At 35.8% G+C, this 22,737-nt stretch overlaps 1 protein-coding gene across 1 annotated transcript in view; it reads left to right on the top strand.

Moving 5' to 3' along the window:
• The window catches only part of Cad99C (cadherin 99C), a 210,430-nt gene that overhangs the window by 101,140 nt on the left and 86,553 nt on the right, over nucleotides 1-22,737 (top strand). The window contains exons 4-6 of the mRNA XM_072542457.1: nucleotides 2,801-2,979; nucleotides 10,001-10,123; nucleotides 21,475-21,568. Of these exons, the coding sequence (XP_072398558.1) occupies nucleotides 2,801-2,979; nucleotides 10,001-10,123; nucleotides 21,475-21,568 (396 nt within the window). The remainder of the gene's footprint in view (nucleotides 1-2,800; nucleotides 2,980-10,000; nucleotides 10,124-21,474; nucleotides 21,569-22,737) is intronic.

Here is a 22,737-nt window from a genome sequence, read left to right as displayed (position 1 = left end):
TAAAAAATAATTTTGCCATTTATGAAGAGGAAGCCAAAAAATTGTGCCCAAATAAAACATATAAAGAAATAAGAAAGAGAAAAAGAAAAATTCGATATATAAATATTCAAAGAAGAGTGGATTGAAAGATATTTTCCCTGTCACACGTGTCCGCTGAAAGAACATTATCGAAAATGTCAAGAATTAAAAATAATTTCCGATAAATTATGATGCAAGAACGTCTTAAAAATTTGTCGATTTTGTCCATACAAAGTGACGTAACAAAGGCCATAATTTATGACATTATAGATGATTTTGCCAAAGAAAAATCAAGGAAGAATTTTTTCTGTTATATGTATATAAACATAGTAGTTTAAATTCATTTTTAATGTATTCTTATTTAAATAAAAAATTCTGTTTGCAATTTTTTTTTTTTCGACAAAATGGTACATGTTTGAAGGGCATCTACTAGATCTTTGCCTATGGCGTCAATTGGCGTAAATGCGGCCCTGCTCCTATCCCCAGGTTTTCCTTTAAAACCCCCAGTTCGTAGAACGAAAAACATCAATTTACCAAGCATATATACGCCGTAGAAAAAAAAAAGGTTTTAAACAAGAAAATACAAATAGTTACTTGAAGTATAAATTTTTCAATTAAATATTTTTAAATGACTAATTATTTTATAATTTGTTGCTAATCATATGTTAGGAAATACGGCATAAAAAATCGACATATGTAGTTCATATATCAGATGGCATTGAAACTTTATATATGCCTATAATATATCATATCATAAGCGATACGAAATACGAAGCCTTTGTCTCGTATTCACTACTTCAAGTCTTTCACATCAAACCGCACCCATGAGAACCTCCGAATATGTATTGCCAACATTTTTTACTAATTATTGGGAATGTCCTTATGTCGTTAAAATGTTGATGTTATTATTTAAAGAAAAATGGTACTGTTCTGTGGAAACTGTTAATTTTTGTAAATAAAATTGCTGATATGCTTATATTATTTCTAACCTTGGGGCATGCTTTGATATGTAGATGGTCAGCTATTATTTCATATTTTTGTAAGTTTCTAAGCAAATATTTTCCGGCTGGCTTTTGTTTGTATGTTTATTTAATTAAATTTAAATTTTATCATTATAATACCCGCGCACATTTATTGTTAAACAGCTATTGCTATGACAGGCCTCTCTCATTCAGTTTTTTATATCCCTATTTTAAGTCATAGGTCGATCTTGTTGTAGATTGGTTCTATGAATCGAATTGTTCTAACTTGGTATCCATTAAAATTGCACCTTAATTCTTTTATTTACAATATGGATCAGTATCTTTCTCCTCTGTCACTCCCAATTGAATATTTGAAGCTTTTGTTGACTGAGTGTTTCCTGTCTAGGCGCGGAATCTAGCCATAGCTAACCTCCACTTTTACTATATAAAGCAAAAACAATTCTGAAAAGACTGTGATATGCAATCAAGGTATTTGTATCGACTGGCCGCCTATCGACCAAGACGATGCCCTCCACCAGGAATCGACAAACAGCCTCCTTCTCCTCTGCGCTTGCCATATTCTCCGTCCGACATTTCCGATAAATCAGTATCCACTCAAATCCAAAAGAGGATTCCATTCCTTGAACAGGCTATATAAGAGCCTATAAGAAGGATCTCTGAGAAAGATAGACTCGCCATTAGATTAAATCAATTTAGTCATCATCATTTAGGATCAAACATTTTTCTTTTGGGACAAATAGACACCTGACTTTTAAAAGTTTTTTGTAGTTTATGGATGGCTCCATATTCAGCTGAAGAGAAACTCGATTACCAATCATAACAAAACGTAAGAGAGACAAGGACTACGTGGACCTAGCGCCTCTCTGTCATAGCCTTCCGTGAGCTACTTCCATAAACTACCTGGCCATCAATACACAGAGATCAATTATAGTAATATCAGTGAAAAAACTCTTTAGTTAAACTACTATAAATAACATATTTACCTATGGCTCCTGTACAGGCGCCACTCACTGACCTCGGCAAGCGCTAATTCTGAGATGGCTTCACTGTATAAATTAAATAACAAGGGTGATAAAATACACCCTTGACGGACCCCACGGCGAATCTGGATATCCTCGGTCAGTTCATTTTCAACTTTCACTTTTGCTGTTTGGTTCCAATAGAGGTTACATATGATTCTAATGTCTCTACTGTCTATGTTTTTATTTAATAAAATTTCTTTAAGCCGATTATGCTGCACTCTGTCAAATGCCTTCTTAAAATCAATGAAACATTCATATACTTCCTGATTTATATCAGGAAGCGATATAAGCATTTCTGCGAAAGAATACTTACTGCAAACAGTGCATCTCGTGTTCCCAGTCCTTTCCTAAATCCCATTTGTGTATTACTTATTCATTCATCTAATTTCTTATGTATTCTATTGTGAATTACTTTTAAAAACAATTTCAAGACATGACTCATTAAGGCTATGGTGCTTTGCATTGGCTTTTTTGAGATTGGACCCACACAAGAGGAAATGAATTAATTCATCAAGCTCAGGACAGAGAGAAATTTGTCATATTGATCGCCAACCTCAACAGAGAAGGCACTCTGGAGGAGGAGGAGGATGTACTAGAATAATCTGGAATAGTCCACCTCTATTTTCGCTTGTATTAGTATCAGCACCTCGATATGTCCGCCGGTCGATAGATCATGAACATTCTCGAACACAGATCATCGTCTCGAGATGCAACCATTATAAATATGGGGTACATCGAAATAAGCATGTTCATTACAATATATATTTTTTGTTACAGCTGTTAGTCAAGAGACCGTTCCTGCAGAGTTACCAATAACAGGAGAACCAAATGTAGACATATTCCTGGATTTGTCTTTTCCAAAAGGAATACCGATGTTTTTCCTTAACGGAAAGAAACTGCAACTATTATCTCCTTTAGATAGAGATGAGAACAATCTTTCACATATTGTGTTCCAGGTAAGTTTACTTTCTAACGTATCGCATGCTTAAATTAAAGTTAACCTAAAATAGATATTATATCCGACATCTGTTATCCCAAGAATTGTTAAGGCAATATCGTATTATACGTGACTATGTTTGTTTACAATCGTTGGAATAAGCCCCAAGTTATAAAGTGAGCTTTTTAATAATTAAGAATATTTAACATTTATACTTACATTCTAATATACTGTTTATTGTTAATATTAAATTCAAGATCATACTATTTACTATATGTCGGTTTACTGATTAGAATAATAACAAAATACGTTTGCATATATGACTGATTTCTAAATGAATAACTCACTTTGTATAAGTGTTGTCAAAGGGACGAGAAGAAAAAAAAAGACGTCAGTATTTTTAATATAATTTAATGGCCTTGGTGTTTCACCCAAATAAAACTGATCGCATTCACAAGGTATTTTATAAATGTAATTCTTTGTCCTTTCTTGTTAATTGTTAGGTTTGGTTTTGGACACAATAGAACTCAACGTGTTTGTTGTTTTGAATGTTGTTGAAATGTTGAATTTATTTCTTATCCTTTTAAATAAGAGGATTATCGGAAAAACTTAAAAGGATAGGAAATAAATTCAACATTTCAACAAAATTCAAAACAACAAACACGTTGAGATCTATTTTGTCCAAAACCAAACAATGAACAAGAAAGGACAAAGAATTGCATTTATAAAATTCCTTGTGAATGCGATCAGTTTTATTTAGGTGAAACATCAAAGCCATTAAATGTTAGAATAAGTAAACATCAATCCTATATTAAAAATAGAGAATTTGATAGATCTCAAATATGTAAACACGCATGGGATAATGAACATAGGGTTCAATGGAATGATTCAAATAGTCCTAAAAGAAACGGATGCTAAAAAGAGAAAAATCAAAAAAGCGGCTCTAATTATGCTAAATGAGACCAAGTGTACCGCGAATTCCTCGGCAAAATGTAGTAGGATCTGGTTACCCATATTGAAATAGGAAGTTATTAAAAGGAAAATACCAGTATTGGTAAGTCAGTAACATATAGAGGATACATCATTTAAGTTTTTTAAATAACAAACATATAAAATCAGAATTTGGTGTTTATTGAAGGTAAACTAAATGCACGACCAAACACTTACCATGTCAGGATAGTATTATGAGGTTTTTTTCCTGGTTTTTGCCTCATAATTTAATATGGAATCACTAACAGGAGAATTTTACTGTCATCATGGCATGTATTTGTCTTTTTAAAGACGAATTACATGCTATGATCTTTTCTGACGGATATTCCCAAGTTAAAGTTGATGTCATGTAATCGAATTAACTATCTTATTACAAAGTCGTCCCAGGAGCGCAACTCAACAATATTGACAATATCATTTTAAAGTCGTCTACTTTAAAATGTATAATGTATGTCTGAATTGTCAATATAGATGAGTCAGATAAAATTAAATTATTAGAAGAATTTTTCCCTAAGTAACAAAACAACAAAATTTGTTTAATTTGTCAATGTTTGTATTTTGAGAACGATTTCCGAAGTGGTAATTGAAACGTCAATAAACGTACTTTAACCTTTAATTGTGGCTTATTCCCATTTAAATAGTAATTACTTTAAAATGCCACAAGAAAATGGCTTCAGAACAATGTCAGTATTTTAGTGTAGAGTCCCATTTTAGGCCTAGCACCGTAATAATGGAAGGTTCTCCTTTGTCAAACGAACATTATGTCAAACTGTCTTAGCCAAAGCCTTGAAAATAAACGAGGATGGTTGCTGACGCATTTGTCTAGCGGAAAACCAACGAGATTTAAAAACTGAGTGAGTGCTCACTGCAGAGAGCGAGCAGATAAGAGAGAATCACTTCCTAACAAACCGTTGTCAGGATCGTTCCTAACAAAATGTTGCACTAGAGCTGATGAGGCAGTAGGAAAGTGTTTCTGACAGAAAACCGTCAGGATGATTGCTGGTACATTGACCTAGCCAAAAACCATCGAACCTTTAAAAGCTGAATAAGTGCTCATTGCAAAAAGCGAGTAGAGTAGAGAGAATCAGATATCATATCGCGAAGTAGTAACGTTTTGGACCAAAAGTAAGGTTTTTATACCCAAAACTTCAACTACAACGGGGTGGCAAAGAAGAAAGCTCAAACTTAAAGCAAACAATACCAATGTAGGACGAGTTATGTATTGAATAGTCATACTACTGAGACTGCAGTTGAAGAATCTATTTTTCAGATGAACTCAGATTTGATGACACCAGAACGAATCTTTACTAAGAAGCAATCTTTCGAAGTTGAAATCGAAACGTCAAATCAAACTTATTTAAAAGTAAAATTGTGCTTACTACCAATAAAAATAGTAAATTCCATTAAAATTACCCAAGAAAATAGCTTCCAAACAACATTCACTAAAAAGATTAACACAATTATACTGTAAGCGCCATATAGGAAGATCCAACCTCGCGCATGTGGCATATGCCAACTGTATCCGAAGAGATGGACAGTGATGTGATTATGCTTTTTATTTAATTAACGGCATCAAATAGTTACTGCTGCGCTACTGACAGCGTGGATAAATATGTAAATAAGGCTCTAAGGAATTAGGTAAGGATTCGAAAATAGGGATTTGAGCTGGATCTTCGTAACTTGGCGCCTACTGGAACATCTGGGGAAAAACCCCCCAAACATTAATGGGGACTCAATATGGTTCGCTGATGGATTTAAAACAGCCCATGGTATTAAATCAGGAGTCCTTAGGCAAACATGTAATTAAAACAAATATTACAGCTAATGTCATTATAAAACTGTGTTCCAAACTGAAGTTTTTGTTTTGGTGACCTGCATTGACGAAATTATGGATCGAGACCCCAAAACACAGATAATCAACATTTATACAGATAGCCAAATGGCTATTCTGGCTATAGAAAACCCACGTACTAAATGACAAATTGGTGAGAACCTACAAATATCTACTTAATAACCTAGCAAAACACAATAAAATGTCTTTAAACTTGGTGCTGGGTCAAGAAGGGATTCATGGGAATAAACGAGCAGATTTGTTGGCATAACAAGGCTTGAGCTAAACCTTTGTAGAATCAGAGCAATTGTGTGGCATCACCAAAGATACTACAAGAAACTAGGTTCAGAAGTAATTGATGAGGGATCTTCAAAATAAATGGAGAACCACGCAAGAACAAATCCAGATTAAGAAGCTAATCAAGAATATTGATAAGAAACTATCAGACAATGAATTTGATGAACCTTAAATAAACGAGTGGATAACACTGTCACCTAAATGGTGACTAAACATTGTCGAGAAATCACCTATACAAAATAGGTAAGGTGAATGAACCATTGTGCAGAAAATGCGAAATGGAGGAAGAGATTGCAATAAACACCCTAAGCCATTGCAATATACTAAGTAAAATAATGCTGGAATTCATTCATCAACCAAGGATTGAACCATAAGCGATTCTAAAAGTACCAATGAGGAAACTGTTAGGTAAGGTACAAAGATCTTATGGCCAAGTGCCAGAGATAAACGTGAAGTAAGAAGAAGATGAATAATATTAAGAAGAAAGCTTTAATATATAAGTTTATATTTTTAGCGCATAAAGTATGTGGATGAACATATATATTTTAAACCTATTTTTAATTATTTGAAATTAGTATATTTGTCTTATTACTATTTGGTATACCCTCGTATGTGAACAAAAACTTTATTATGCAAATTTATATGCAATAGTAGAATATATCATATTTAATGTCTAATATTGTTGCGTCGTTAGCTACTCCTACAGCATCTTCTTCTTCAATTCATTTTCGTGCATCAACTATCAGATTTCACTTACATAAATAATGGTCCGCAGAATATATCCGGCCATTAATGGGTTCACAAGTTCAGATGATCTCCACTTACCGAAGAGAGTGTCTGAATCACGAAGAATCTATTTAAATTTGACCGGTTCTATTATTCAGTTCCAAATATGAAATAACATTGCCTTGGGTCAAATTTGAATATTTACTAACTAGAAATATGGAACACTACGATATAATAACAAAAATGATTAGAAAATTATTTAATATGTTCCGAAAGGTTTCCGCGGTTAGTACAATTAAACCTAGAGCTAAGAATAATACTATTACAGGACTTAATGTTAAACTCAACTGTCTTCCGGGTTGAACCGCGGCGATTATCATTGCGCCGAGCTTTCGACATCCACTTCGATGTCTTCTTCAGAGCTTCCGAGGTCTCAGTCTCCCGAACCCCGAGACACTACCACACTGATCACTAATCAATGCATTACTGGTGCTGGGAATAAAGGACGGGTGATTTATAACGTCGATGGTGACGTGATTTAGTTAGGTTGGCGTGGACGAAGGTAACCGTATGCTTTCTTCTCTTTTATTGAGACGATTTGGCCTTTTTTCAATTTCTATTACTTCTCGGATAATTCTTGGTTTATACAGGGTGTTTCAAAAAAAGGTAACCCCGTCTCTAGGGTAGGTAAAAAACTGAAAAATAATTGGGGTTTGTTTAGTAAAAAATTGTTGTAACGCCATCCGTTTTCAAGATACAGGGCGTTGAAGAAAAAAAAATTTTACGCATTTTTTACGATTTTGCAGAAACTACTGGCAACATTGTAATGAAATTTTATACGAATATGTTTTGGAAGCTGATACATCCCATGAATTTGTTTTTATATCTGATTTTCATAGAGGGCGCTAGTTACACGGATCGTACTAAGTATTAGTCAATATAACTTTTTTAAGAGTATAATTATTAATCAAAATTTCAAGTAAACTTAAACATAATTCAATTTTACACGAAAAAGGTACTTTTGGTAAAACTCGATACTGTGTACCGTTTTCGGAATATTTTGATTTGAAAATTATGAAGTAATAATTGATGCTGGTAGTAATGATAAAGTTCTAATAGGTATACCTCTATTTTCTCCAAGTGTGCCATGGAAATCTGACATTTATCGATTGTTATGACGATAAATCAACAATAATTAGAGTTTTGAAACCTTGTTATTTGTAAAATCAAATCAAAATGTACTCAAATGTTGAATACACTGACATGTTATTAACCTTAGGCGAATGTTTAGGATGTTCTAGTGCAGCTGTGACACGTTATGCAGAAAAGTTTCCTAGAAGAAACTTACCAAGTAAAAAAAAAACATTTAGAGCCGTTAAACGACGTTGTCGAGAAACTGGGAATGTGAGACCAAATAAAATAAATTCTGGTAGACCAAGAACAACAAGAACAATTAATAAAGAAAATAATATTTTAAATTTACTTGATCGAGATCCAACAGTTAGCGTAAGGAATATAGCAAGACAAATAAATACTCTTCTTCAAGTACTTGGCGGATACTGAAAGAACAGCAATTACATCCTTATCATTACAGACAAGTCCAAGAGCTCTTGCCAGATGATCTACCAGTTAGAGTGGATTTTTGTGAAACATTGCAACAGAGGACAGCCCACAATCCAAATTTTTTAAAATGCATTCTTTTTACGGACGAGGCCACCTTTACGCGACAAGGTATGTTTAACTCCCATAAAGCACACTACTGGTGTGATGAGAATCCACGAGTCAAAAGGGTATCACATTACCAACACTCATTTAAAGTTAATGTTTGGGCAACAACTTTAGGTAACAAATTAATAGGTTATCATATTCTACCTGGAAATTTAAATGGTGATATGTATCTTGATTTTTTTTAAAAATTCCTTATTCGAGATATTAGAAGATTTAACGCTAAACGAGCGAAGATCTTTATTTTTTATGCACGATGGAGCTCCACCACACTTTGATAGACGGTGTCGTAATTGGTTGAGTAATCATTTTCCGAATGACTCCCTGTATCTTAAAAACGGATGACGTTACAAAAAATTTTTACTAACCAAACCCCAATTATTTTTCAGTTTTTTACCTACCCTAGAGACGGGATTACCTTTTATTGACACACCCTGTAGAAGCGGATGGGGGTTCTGGAGTTTTCAACAGCAATTTCGTGAACTGTATGAAGATGGTGTTGACCCAGAGCTACAATTGAGTCGGAATTACGAACAGAAATGGAATGTTCATGAATCCTATTTTGGATTCTATGATTGGTTTGGCCTATATAGGATCGGTGGCAGTCTGCACAAGGAATTTCATAAACTTCGTGTTGTTCATTTGGAATGTGGTCTTGATTGATAAAAGTGATAAAAGTTTTTGTTGAGGGATAAATATTGTCTTCATTCCTCTTGATTTTAGAATTTTGTGGGAAGAAAAGTTTTCGTATGATGAGGGTCTGAGTCTGAGTCTTGATGAGGGTTGAGATTGAGTGGGAGATTGATGTCTGTGGATACTCCTATTGATGTGATTTTCGTGGTAACCGTTTTGGATAAGGGCTTATTTTAAACTAGAGATCTCAGCGGGTCTACTTGCATCATCGCAAAGGCGTATTGATCTGGAAACAAACGTATTAATGACTGAATTAATATGTGAAGGGGGATAATGAGAGTTGACATGCAAGTAACGATTTTAGTTTTATTAAAAGAGTTTTTCTTTATAAAGAGTTTATTCTTATTCATATAAGAAATATTTAGGGTGACGGTGGCATCGCCTTTATCAGCGGGAAGAATGACTATATTTGGATTCAAGCGCCTTTTTCTTCAGGAATCAAATTGTTTAGTAGTATTCAATATAACATAACATAAATATAACTGTTGTATTTATGACTACCTATATATTTATTGTATGTTTGTGCAGTAAGATTTGTTAATGATTTTTATGGTTGGCGATAAAATTTTGTATGCACTACGTCAGTAAAACTTTATCTTCGCTCGCTCTGTTCGTAATATCAGACTCTTCAGATAAAGAGTTACTTTACCGACTTGGTACATAAATAACTATTGTTTTCGATAAATTATTTGGTATATCATACATATTTGAAAAAATTTACATTATCTGAACCGTACGTTTTTGAAGAATGTATTTTAGATTTTTTATTTTGTTTCAGCTAATATGTACAGTTAAATCTACCCACAAAAAGAGGACTATCCCTGTAATTGTAAGACTGACTGATATTAATGATAATGCACCTCAGTTTATTAATACGCCATATGAAACCAGCATTTCAGAGGTAAGTACACTTGTACACTACCATCATACTGTTACGAACATACTTTTGGCATGGCCCAGGTAACGGTTGCATTGCATCTCTAATACTCTCGAAAGTTCGCGGCGTATCGAGTGCGAGAGAGAATAACCGGTCACGTAGGTGAATTAGAGGTGGGACAACGCCAGAATATTCTCGATACAGTAACTGTAGTATATATAGGTAACAGTGTTAGAAGTAGGTTAGTCGATAAGAGAGTACCGAACTGTAAAGTTATAAATAAATATATGTATATAAATTCGAACCGCTCGTTTTATTTAAAAACGCTACAGTTGGTGTCCGGTGTGAGATTTGCAAATAAATTCAGCAGTGATTTTTGAAAAAGACTTTTGAACTTTTGAAAAGTATTGTTCGTCGGGAAAATTCGCGTAGTTCGGTAGTGACCTTTGTACGAAAGAACATTTAAAAAAGTACGTGTGTGCCTGACCAAAGATGCTGCTAGTAGAACTTTCGGTAAAACAGTTGCGTGAGCAACTGGAAGAACGCGATGAAGACTGCAGCGGGTCCAAGAAGATACTCCAAGAACGACTGAAGACTGTTCTCAACAAGAATGGAGAAGACCCAGAGACATTCCAGTTCCAGTCAGCAGACGAAGCCGTTTTAACTAAAATAATTGATGGAAAATTCGAGACTGTTTCCAAAAGATTCGATGAAACGTCTCAAATGATAGAAGAATCTTCTCGAAAGAATGACGAAAGATTCAATGAAACGTCTCAAATGATAGAAGAATCTTCTAAAAAAAATGATGATAAATTAGAGAACGTTTCCAAAAGATTCGATGAGAAATTCGAAAATGTATCTCGAAGATTCGACGAGAAATTTGAAAATGTTTCTCAAATAATGGAAGAAACTTCTAAAAAGAACAATGAAAAATTTGAAGAAGTTTCTAAAACATTTGATAAAGTAGAAGAGAAGATCAAACAGTTAGAGAGCATGATAACTAATACAAAAGTGCTACCACCAGTTAATACAATAGCCTTAGATCCGGTAGTGAAAGAAGAATCACCTAGAGACGAAACGACACATAATATGAGATTCAAATTGCCACCATTTGATGGAAAGTCTTCTTGGTCCATATACCTTAGACAATTTGAAGCTATTGCGACAGCCAATCATTGGACAGAACAAGAAAAAGCTGTTTCCTTGACTGCTGCTTTACGAGGTGATGCTGCAGATATCCTAAGATCGATTCCTAAGGGTCAAGAAAAATGTTACCAGACCTTGTTCACTCGACTAGACAAACGTTACGGAGATGCCCATCTACAACAAGTCTACAAGGCGCAACTAAGAAGTAGAATTCAACGAGCAAGTGAAAATTTGCAAGAGTTTGAAGCAGATGTTGCTCGTATAGTGCGGTTGGCTTATCCGGAGGTACCAGACAACATTTTAGAAGAAATTGCTGTAGATACCTTCGTCAATGGGTTAAAAGAAAGTGAATTACAGAAAGCTTTACGACTAGCAAGACCAAAAGTTCTAGATGAAGCGCTCGCTATTGCCTTGGAACATGAAACAGCCAGTCAAACTTCACGGAATCATCGAGTAAGAACCATTGAAGAAGGCGACGAACCAAACGATGAACGTCTGGAAGAAATGGTACGAAAAGTAGTTCGTAACACGATGCCGAAGAGACGCGAGCCCAGATGTTGGAATTGCGGTGACGTAGGTCATATTCGCCGTAATTGCAAGAAAATGATACAACAGTCGGAAAACTAGAACGGGTCGACAACAAGGGGCAACTGCCGACCTCGAGAAACACAGCCCCCATAGTAACTGTGAACATTACGTCCTCAGGTGGAATTCATAGCTTGTACATAGAGGGTCGTATCAATAATAAATGTAGATCGTTTTTGGTAGATACAGGTGCAACGAGAACTATTGCACGGCCAGAAGTAGTACGAGGCCATCTTAAATTATTGCCTGCAACAGTAAAGCTTAGAACAGCAACTGGTGAGATAATTAATACATATGGCGAGGCTAATATGTCAGTATCCATTGGCCAGACCACAGTGAAACATACAGTATTAATTGCAGAGATCTCCGATGAGTTCATATTGGGGATGGATTTACTAAGGAAAGTTGGGGCTGTATTGAATGTCAAAGATGGAGTTCTCGAGATCAGTGGTGAAGAGTTGCCGTTTCATGAAGACAAAGAAGACGTTATCAGCTTAATAACTACTTGTGACGTAACAATACCCGGTAATAGTGAGAAAATTTTGATGACCAGACCTGATGGTAACTGCCGAGAGGGAAGTTTAAGGATGGTCGAAGATGTGAATAATGCCGAGTTCCTAACGGCAAAAGCTTTGGTGAGAATTCGAGATGTCGTCCCTGTAAGAGTTATGAATTTAAAGGGAAATGCTATTAAGTTAAGTAAAAGAACTTTGATCGGACAGTGTGTTCCCGTGGCTTCGATTTGTTCCATGAATACTAATGAGAAACCGTCGAAATCTAAGTATCCAAAGGAGCTTGTTGAGACGATGATTAAAACGTGCCAAGACCTTGATGATGAACGAACAAAAAAAGTGAAGTCTATGCTGATAGAATTTCAAGATGTTTTTGCCATGGATAAGAAGGATAATGGCAAAACAAGCATAGTAAAGCATAAAATTAATACCGGAGACGCTCAGCCAATCAGACAACAACCTAGACGACTTCCATTTGCGAAAAGAGATGAAGCCGAAGACATCATCAAAGATATGAACAAACAAGGGGTAATTGAACCATCAAATAGTCCATGGACATCACCAGTAGTGCTAGTAAAGAAGAAAGATGGTTCAACACGTTTTTGTATTGACTACCGACAGCTCAATGCAGTAACTAAAAAAGATAGTTATCCTTTGCCCCGAATAGACGATACTTTGGATACACTTTCTGGTTCTCGTTGGTTCTCCACACTCGATCTGAAAAGTGGATATTGGCAAGTAGACATGGAGCCAGCTGATCGTGAAAAAACCGCATTCTCGATAGGATCAGGGCTTTGGCAGTTTACAGTTATGCCCTTTGGTTTATGTAATGCCCCGGCCACATTTGAAAGATTAATGGAGGCAGTTTTAAGAGGTCTAACATGGAAAACATGCCTGGTTTATTTGGATGATGTAATTGTGGTTGGAAGATCCTTCGATGAACATGCCAATAATCTGACAGAAGTCTTTCAACGATTGAGGGCAGCGAATTTAAAGTTAAGTCCAAAGAAATGTCACTTGTTTCGACGAGAAGTGAAGTACTTGGGACATATTGTAGCAAGTAATGGTGTAACAGCTGATCCTGAAAAACTTTCAGCAATTAAGGATTGGCCTGTACCAAGAGATAAACACGAAATTAGAAGTTTTCTTGGCCTATGTACATATTACCGACGTTTTGTTAAAGGATTTGCCAACATCTCCAAGCCATTAACAAAGTTGACAGAAGAAGGCAAAGAATATACATGGAGCGAAGAGTGTCAAAGAGCTTTCGAAAACTTACAAATGGCTCTAACCAGCGCACCGATTTTAAGCTACCCTAGACAGGCAGGAAAATTTGTGTTGGACACCGATGCAAGCAACAGTGCAATAGGAGCTGTTCTCTCACAAATCCAAGATGGACAGGAGAAAGTCATCGCTTACTTTAGCAAAGTCTTGTCAAAACCAGAAAGAAACTATTGCGTTACTAGGAGAGAATTGCTAGGCGTAGTAAAGGCTTGCGAGCATTTCCATAAATACTTGTATGGCAGAAAGTTTCTTCTTCGCACGGATCACGCTGCTCTAAAATGGCTTCTACAATTCCGTAATCCAGAGGGCCAGATGGCAAGATGGTTAGAACGATTGCAAGAATATGATTACGAGATCGAACACAGGGCTGGCAGAGTTCATTCAAATGCTGATGCCCTTTCGAGACGGCCGTGCAGTGCAAACTGTAATCACTGTTTTAAATTAGAAGAACGACTTTGCCCCGTGAGACGAACCACCGTCATTAATGATCAATGGCAGCCTCAACAGCTACAAGACGCTCAAGCAGATGATCCATGTATAAAAAGAGTATTGGATTGGATGCGTCGAAGTGAAAGACCTTCTTGGCAAGACATTAGTGCATGTAGTCCAGAAGTCAAGTGTTACTGGAGCCAATGGAATTGTCTAGTGCTGAAAGATGATCTTCTGTATAGAACCTTTGAGAACGATGATGGTACAGAAACTAAGCTTCAGTTGATTGTACCTAAAAGTAAAGTGTCAGAAGTATTGCGTCAGTTGCATGACGGTGCATCAGGTGGACACTTTGGTATCACGAAGACTCTGCAAAAGGTTCGAGAACGGTTCTATTGGGTGAACTGTAAAGATGATGTAAGAAGATGGTGCCGGAAATGTGAACTGTGTGCAACCAGTAATGGGCCAGCTGGTAAAAAGAGGGCACCCATGAGACAGTACAATGTTGGTAGTCCTATGGAAAGAGTAGCAATCGACATTGCAGGTCCACTTCCAGAGACAAATGATGGAAATAAATATATCCTGGTAGCCATGGATTATTTTACGAAATGGACTGAGGCCTATGCGATACCAAATCAAGAAGCTGCTACCGTTGCAGAGGTACTTGTTAAAGAATTCTTTAGCCGATTTGGTGTTCCTTTGGAGATCCACTCCGACCAAGGGCGAAACTTTGAGTCAACCCTATTCCAAAACGTTTGTAAATTGATTGGTGTCAATAAGACCAGAACGACACCCCTGCATCCTCAATCAGATGGAATGGTCGAGAGAATGAACCGAACAATGGGTAAACACCTGTCCAAAGTTGTATCAGAACATCAAAGAGATTGGGACCAGCACATTCATTTATTCCTAATGGCCTACCGCTCGGCCGTGAATGAAACTACAGGCCAGACTCCAACCTGTCTGATGTTAGGTCGTGAAGTTCGTTTACCCTGCGACCTAGAGTTTGGCTGCAGACCTTCCGAAGAACATGTTGCAAGCGAAGATTATGTCGACCGCCTGAAGTTAAGAATGAACAACATTCATGAACTTGCCCGACAACACATCCAGATAGCCAGTGACAGAATGAAAGATCAATATGATTCTCGATGCAAGAGTGAAAGCTATGAAGTAGGTGATCTTGTTTGGCTTTATAATCCACAACGTCGTCGAGGCTTGTCTCCCAAACTGCAAAGACAATGGGAAGGTCCATATGAAATTAAAAAGAAAATAAATGACGTAATATACCGAATTAAGAAGTTGCCGAAAGGTAAACCAAAAGTAGTTCACATAAATCGTCTTGCACCATATGCTGGCTCAAATGAAACAGAAGAAGCACGAACCCTTCAACATGAGAGCAAAGATGACCGGCGACCAAGCTTTAATGAATTTATGTCAAATTACGCAGAGAGAAAGAGTGCTAGATTCGGCGTGACCACAGAAGTTCAGCAGGATCTTTTTAGTGTTCCGCATAACGTCTCTCTAGCCCACTGTGTTGCCCAAGATCTTGAGATGACTAAAGGAATCTCATCCGTATTTTATAAGAAATTCGGTCGTTTGGACGAGTTAAAAAACCAGCAGCCTAAAGTTGGAAGAGTACTGAGATTAGAAGATGGTTCCCGATCTTTGCTGTATATGGTGACCAGGAAGTCTTATACAGACAGGGCAAGCTACGAGGATATATGGCGTGCTCTAACTAATTTGAAGAAAATTGTGTGCAATTACGACATCAAGAATTTGGCCTTACCCAAGATAGGCCATGCACTAGATAATCTGGACTGGAAGATTGTCAGAAGCATGCTTGAAGTGATCTTCCGAGACACCGGCGTACGAATTACTGTGTGTTGCATTAACCCGATGGGATCGTATCGTTCAAAGTCAGTAGACTGTTATTTCTTTCTAAAGGGTTCATGCAGAGCTGGAGAGTCCTGTAGATTCCGCCATGCTGTGCCTACCGGAGTTGCTGATCGGGACGATCAGATTTAAGAGGGGAGCAGTGTTACGAACATACTTTTGGCATGGCCCAGGTAACGGTTGCATTGCATCTCTAATACTCTCGAAAGTTCGCGGCGTATCGAGTGCGAGAGAGAATAACCGGTCACGTAGGTGAATTAGAGGTGGGACAACGCCAGAATATTCTCGATACAGTAACTGTAGTATATATAGGTAACAGTGTTAGAAGTAGGTTAGTCGATAAGAGAGTACCGAACTGTAAAGTTATAAATAAATATATGTATATAAATTCGAACCGCTCGTTTTATTTAAAAACGCTACAATACCATCATAGTAATAGGTAATAATTTTTGTGACTGGAAAACTTTAACATTAAACCAAATTTAACTTAAAGATGCAGTAGCAATAAACAAACCAAGACACGTTATCAATATTATGAATATTACGAGGAGCACTCGTAATATTTTCGTATACGAAACTCAAGTATTAACAGCATACCATATCATTTAGTAGTCCTTGTACACGGAAGAATTGCTATAACTTAGTTGGACCACTGTTGTTCTAGTGATAATATTTTAGCCAGGGCGTGCGTCAGGGAATTATAGTGCTTGAATTTATTCATTTATATTTATAATAAATGTTATCATTTATACTTTATGATCAGAAGAATAACAAAGATAAAATTAAATTAATAAATGTTAGAATGAGGTTTTCCAACAACATAATATGTGAATTCGTTATTGTAATGCATTGAATTAATAAAATTAAATTAAATATGTAAAAATTGAATTAAAATTAAATGTAATATCTAATGGCGGTTTCCCACCAAAATTTTGATTTATTGACTTAAGGAAGGCCTCTGGCTGAGTTCAAAATAAACAACTGATCGAATCCTAACATGCGACATAGAAAATGAAAGGGGATGGGATAAAGATAGACAAAACAAACAAGACGACTACCACAACGGCACTACACAGCATCTTCGTTATTAATGGACGTATAGTTACATACGAGATATCATAAGACGCTATGGATGAAAATAGATATACTATAAAACAAATTTTGATTATTGACTCAAGGAAGGCCTCTGGTTGAGTTCAGAATAAACAACTGATTGAATCCTAACGTGCGACATAGAAAATGAAAGGGGAGCGGATAACGATTATATTAAGATAGACAAAACAAACAAGATGACTACCAAAATGGCACTACACAGCATTTTCGTTATTAATGGACGTATAGTTACATACAAGATATCAAAGGGCACTATGGATGAAAATAAATTTACTATAAGACAAATTTTGATTTATTGACTTCAAGAAGGCCTCGGGTTGACTACAAAATAAACAACTGATCGAATTCTCACATGCGCATAGAACATTAAAGGGGAGAGATAACGGTTATATTTAGATAGAAAAAACAAACAAGGCGACTACCAAAAGGGCACTACACGGCATCTTTGTTATTAATGGACGTATCGTTTAAAAAAAATTTACCGTAAGACAAATTTTGATTTATTGACTTAAAGAAGGCCTCTGGCTGAGTGAAAATAAACAACTGATCGAATCCTAACATGCGACATAGCAAATGAAAAGGGACGATATAACGAATCTATCAAGATTCGTTATATCTTGTAATATAATTGATTTTCTATCTTAATATATTCGTTATATACTTCCCTTTCATTTTCTATATCGCGTGATAGGATTTGATCAGTTGATTATTTTGTACTCAGCCAGAAGCCTTCTTAGTCAATAAATCAAAATTTGGCATACGGTTTTGCTTTCGTATTAAATTATTAAAACAGAAGTGCCGCTTCTGGCGGCACTTCTCCAAGTGCAATACCTTATTTTTTTAATACAAAATTTTCGTTTTTGAAAACATTTTAAGTTAAGGTATATCTGTATTCAAATTTACGAAATTTATGTAAAATGGGATTTCAATTTCTGGTAACATTTGTAATCTGGATCACGTGAGTTTTATTGTTTTTCAAATAAAAACTAAAAACATAATAATAAGTTACTACTTTTGATGCGAACTAACACACAATTTACTTTAAAAAATAAGTGTATTTGATGTTTCGATTTCGATCGCTTAAGTGTCAAAACAACGTTGCAATTACTGCTTTATTATTTTTGTCAAACCATAAGTTTCTTTTTATTTTACAGTAGGGAAGCTAATTTTGAATTTCCTTGAAAATAATACTAACATTGTATATTTTATCTTCGTTGTTCATAGTAAACAAATCTTTAATTGTACATACTGTTTTATTAATTTGATAGGAAATAGGACATATGAAAGCAAAACCGCACGCCTATGGAGTCTTACGTATCATAGCCTGGTTTTGTTTACTTTTAATGCACGTCGAATTTGAATGAAGTGTAGATGTCGTGGATTATAGAATTATTAAAAAGTAGGTATAAGATATTTTCCTTCTGACAGGAAAGATCGATAGACGTTTGAATGGACTCCCCTTCATCATATTTAATACGCTGAGTTAGACCTTTAAAATAAAATTAATTAAAAAGAAAAAGACAGTTAAGCTTTGATTTCACGTAGATGTCGCTAGTTGCGTCTATACGAAGCCATGTTAGAGTTGCTTTCTAAGACAGAAAATATTTAGTTTCACGTTCAGAGCGACTGTGAAAGCAGTTCTGAAGAGACCTATTAGGCCGAAATACGTATAAGCTGATGCACAGGCGCCCTGTAGTACGTGAAATCAATTCTTAACTGTCTTTTTCTTTTTATTCCGGTATACTCTGTACGAGTACTAGAAACCAATTCGCTAAGAATTTTGCTTAGTTGAGGAGATATGTTGTGGAATGTAATTTTTAGATTCCCCATGTCTCTAATAACATCTTTATCAACGTCTGTTTTGCCTTGCAATTCTTAGAAGGCACAGATTAAAGCAAAGTTGTGAATTTTTTTTCGAAAATTAGTTTACGGATTTTAAAATTAATTAATTGTGCCGTCAATGTTTTTCATTAAGTTATTTACGTTATAATTTTTTCGAGTAAACATCAGAGCCATGTAGTGTTAAGACCGGGCTTATAAAATGATGTAAAGAAGCGACCTCTGCCGTTTTATTTTCGACATGTGGTTTATTAATTTCTTATAAGGTTAGCTTATTGTTCTATTGATGTAGAATAGCTGCCATATATTTATAAGTACTTAAGTCCTGAGAGGAGAATACCAGGGAGAATTTCGCAAGAGAAGACAACAACCGATCAAATTTTTATGCTAAAACAAATCCTGATCATATGCTATAAATACAACATTTCAGCACAAGTTCTTTTCATTGATTCCAAAGCCGCCTACGACACAATAGACAGAAACAAATTAATAGCAACGCTAAAAGAATTTCAAGTGCCAGAAAAAATAGTAAGATCGGTAAAAATGACAATTAGACAAACCGTTTGTACAGTCTCAGAAGAATTCGAAGTAAAAAAAGGTGTTCGCCAAGGAGACCCGTTTTCTACCTTGCTATTCAATATAGTTCTAGAAAAAATTGTAAGGGTTAGTGAGATAAATAGGTCACTATTTATACAGATACATTTAGATCATAGCACTATTTTATATAAAGAGCACCAATGCTTAGCATACGCTGATGATGTGGTTCTCAATGCAAGAAAAGAACTGACAAGTATAGCAAAAAGACTGATTCGGGAAACCTCTAAAATGGGACTGAAAGGTAATAGTAATAAATCCAAGAACATGGAAATCTGGAGCAAAAAAGGAATCAACACCAGGGGCTCCTTTAAATTGGAGGGGGAGGATGGATCAGTTACAAAATTCGAGAAGGTGGATGAATATATATACTTAGGTACTCTTATTGATCAGACATGTAAAGAAGAAACTGAAATCAATCTGAGACTGACCAAGAGCAACAAGTGTCCTGGAGTCGTGAGTAAAATAATTAAGGCCAAAGATATATCTCGTAACACAAAAATAAGAATATACAAAAACTATAATTAGACCCACAATGCTATACGCTGCCGAGACATAGACTATGAACAAAACCATACAGAACAGATTGGAGGTATGGGAAAGAAAGATACTTTGCAGAATGTTTAGTGGAAAAGTAGTAGAGGGAGAATGGAGAACACGAACTAATGCAGAAGTGTACCATTTGTATGCTAACCCTACAATAACAAAAGTGGTAAAAAAACGTAGACTAGAATGGCTCGGACATCTAGAAAGAATACAAGGTCTAGACTAGTCAAGAATATTGTTTGGAGAGTACCTGAGGGCAAAAAAAGAGAGGAAGACCAAGAAAAGAATGGAGAGATGTAGTGATGGAAGATGTCAGAGAGATAGGAATCATAGATTGGAAGCTGACAGCTAAGAACAGAAAACGATGGAAATTATCCATCCAACAACGAACCTAAAAGGCCTGTTAACACTATACATACACACATACTTAAATGCCGAAGCATATGTAAATAAAGACACAACAAACTGACGACAGTTACAAAACAAAGAAACGAAACACATGATATCTATGGAATTAAAAAGGATGTATGACGTTTTAGAAGAGATTAAACTATGCAAAGGAGAAATAAATGATATAAGCAGAAACATCAGAAGCAACAACGAACGAAAGAGTTAATATAAACACACAGCACTTTCACAAAATACTTAAAAAGCTAAGGAATAAAAATACTGCTACTAATAGAAATAGGTAAATACTGGGATACCAAATGAATTGCTGAACTACAAATATAACAAAATACCAGAAGAATGGAGAACTAGCGAACTAATTTTACTATTCAAACAAAGAAAGTAATCTCTCTCTTCTTCTTCTTATTCTTTTTCTTTTTATGTAGATATGACTCTGTCTGTTTTTCAATGTGCCTCCAGTAAGTTGAGTATTGAGGAACTATCTCTTGTCGTCTTTACTACTCTATTTGTTGTTATTCGGCTTATATGATCGTCCCATTCTACTCTTCTATTTCTTACCCAGTTCTTGATGTTCTTCACCTTGCATCTGCGTCGTTTATCTATACTTCTAGCTCTGTGCCATAGTGTCTTACCATCAATTTTTCCAAGTGTTTTTTTTTCTGCTGTTTCTAACATCCCTTTTGTCCTCTCTGTGTCAAGTCTTGTTTCTGCCGCGTATGTCATTATTGGTCTGATGACTGTTTTGTAAATTCTGCCATTCTGCCAAAAGTCTCAATTTGATAAATGCCACCATAAAAGGTACAACTAAAATTTTACAAGAAGAAAAGAAATTAAAAACAAATTAACAACAAGGTTTTCGTACTTTAAGATCATGTATACATCCAAATTTATTACGCCCTATACTTTTTAATTTTATTATGATAAAGGTATTAAAAGTGTCAACAAAGAAGTAAAATGTATGTCATATATTTAAAAAAAAATGGTGCAATTTGCATATAATTACTTCATATTTATTTTTATTTTCAGCTGACACCTGTAGGAACAACGATTTTCCAAAACATCGTAGCTAAAGACAAAGATACAGGAGTCAACGGACTTATAGAGTACTCTATAGTTAAAGGTAAGGCTTCAATCATAAAGTTTATAAACATATAAGCTATTCTTCTTCTTAAAGTGCCTATCCGTTCCGGACGTTGGCGATCATCACGGCTATCTTCACTTTGCTTATTGCAGCGCGGAACAGTTCAGTGGTAGTCGTGTTATACCACTTTCGCAAATTTTGAAGCCAGGAAATGCGTCTTCTTCCCGGTCCTCTCTTACCATTTACTTTCCCTTGGAGAATCAGCTGGAGAAGGCCAGTTAGACATATAAGCTATAAGTTTATAAATTTATGTTATTTGTTAGATAAACCACAAGGTATATATTATACACATAGTGTCCATAAAGTATAAAATAAATTAATTATTTTCTAAATTGCGAATATTTATCACTGCAGGGAGATTAAACTTCTTCTCCTCATTCCTTGGGCCCTTTATTTGGTCTTTTGAGTCTTTCAGTCCCATCATGTTAGAAATCTTTCTCTTGATCTTCAGCGTTTTACAATAGTTCCATAGTCCTGTGACTTAGTCCTCCTGGACTTCTTTGGATAGCCTGGTGTTTAATCTTTTGCCCTGGCCCCCTAGAGGCCAAATTGATTGCCAATTGAACACGTACGGGAGTTAATGGGTCGTAGACTTCTTAATTTAGACCATCCAAAACTTTGGGAGCGCTTCAGGAGATTTAATTAGGACATGGAATGAGATACCCCAGGCCGATATTGATCACCTAATCAGAGACAAGCCCAGGTGTATCCAATGGTGTGTTTTCCACCGAGGTGCATCATTATGAATTGATTTACCCAGTAATTTTAATTGTTTGTTTATTTGGCTACCTTGTATCATCATCATTGGTGCTACAGCCCTATAAAAGAGCCTCGACCTTCCCAAGTCTATTACGCCAGTCAGTTCTATCCATTGCTAACTGTTGCCAGTTTGCTGCGCCTATTTGTCTACCATCCTCATCTACACCATCCCTCCATCTGAGTTTTGGTCTACCCCTTTTTCTACTTCCCACAGGTTGTGACATAAGGATTCTTCTAGGAGGGTTGTTCTGCTGTGATCTTGCCAGATGTCCTGCCCATCTTAGTCTTCCTATTTTTATAAAGGATACTACGTCTTTACCACCAAATATATGTTTATATTTGTGATATATCTCGTAGTTGTACCTCCTTCTCAAAACACCATTTTCACA

This window comes from Diabrotica undecimpunctata, chromosome 8, assembly GCF_040954645.1.
Source record: "Diabrotica undecimpunctata isolate CICGRU chromosome 8, icDiaUnde3, whole genome shotgun sequence".
Taxonomy (NCBI): Eukaryota; Metazoa; Arthropoda; class Insecta; order Coleoptera; family Chrysomelidae; genus Diabrotica; species Diabrotica undecimpunctata.
Note: the sequence above shows the minus strand (reverse complement) of the source record. Positions and strands in the feature narration are given on the sequence as shown.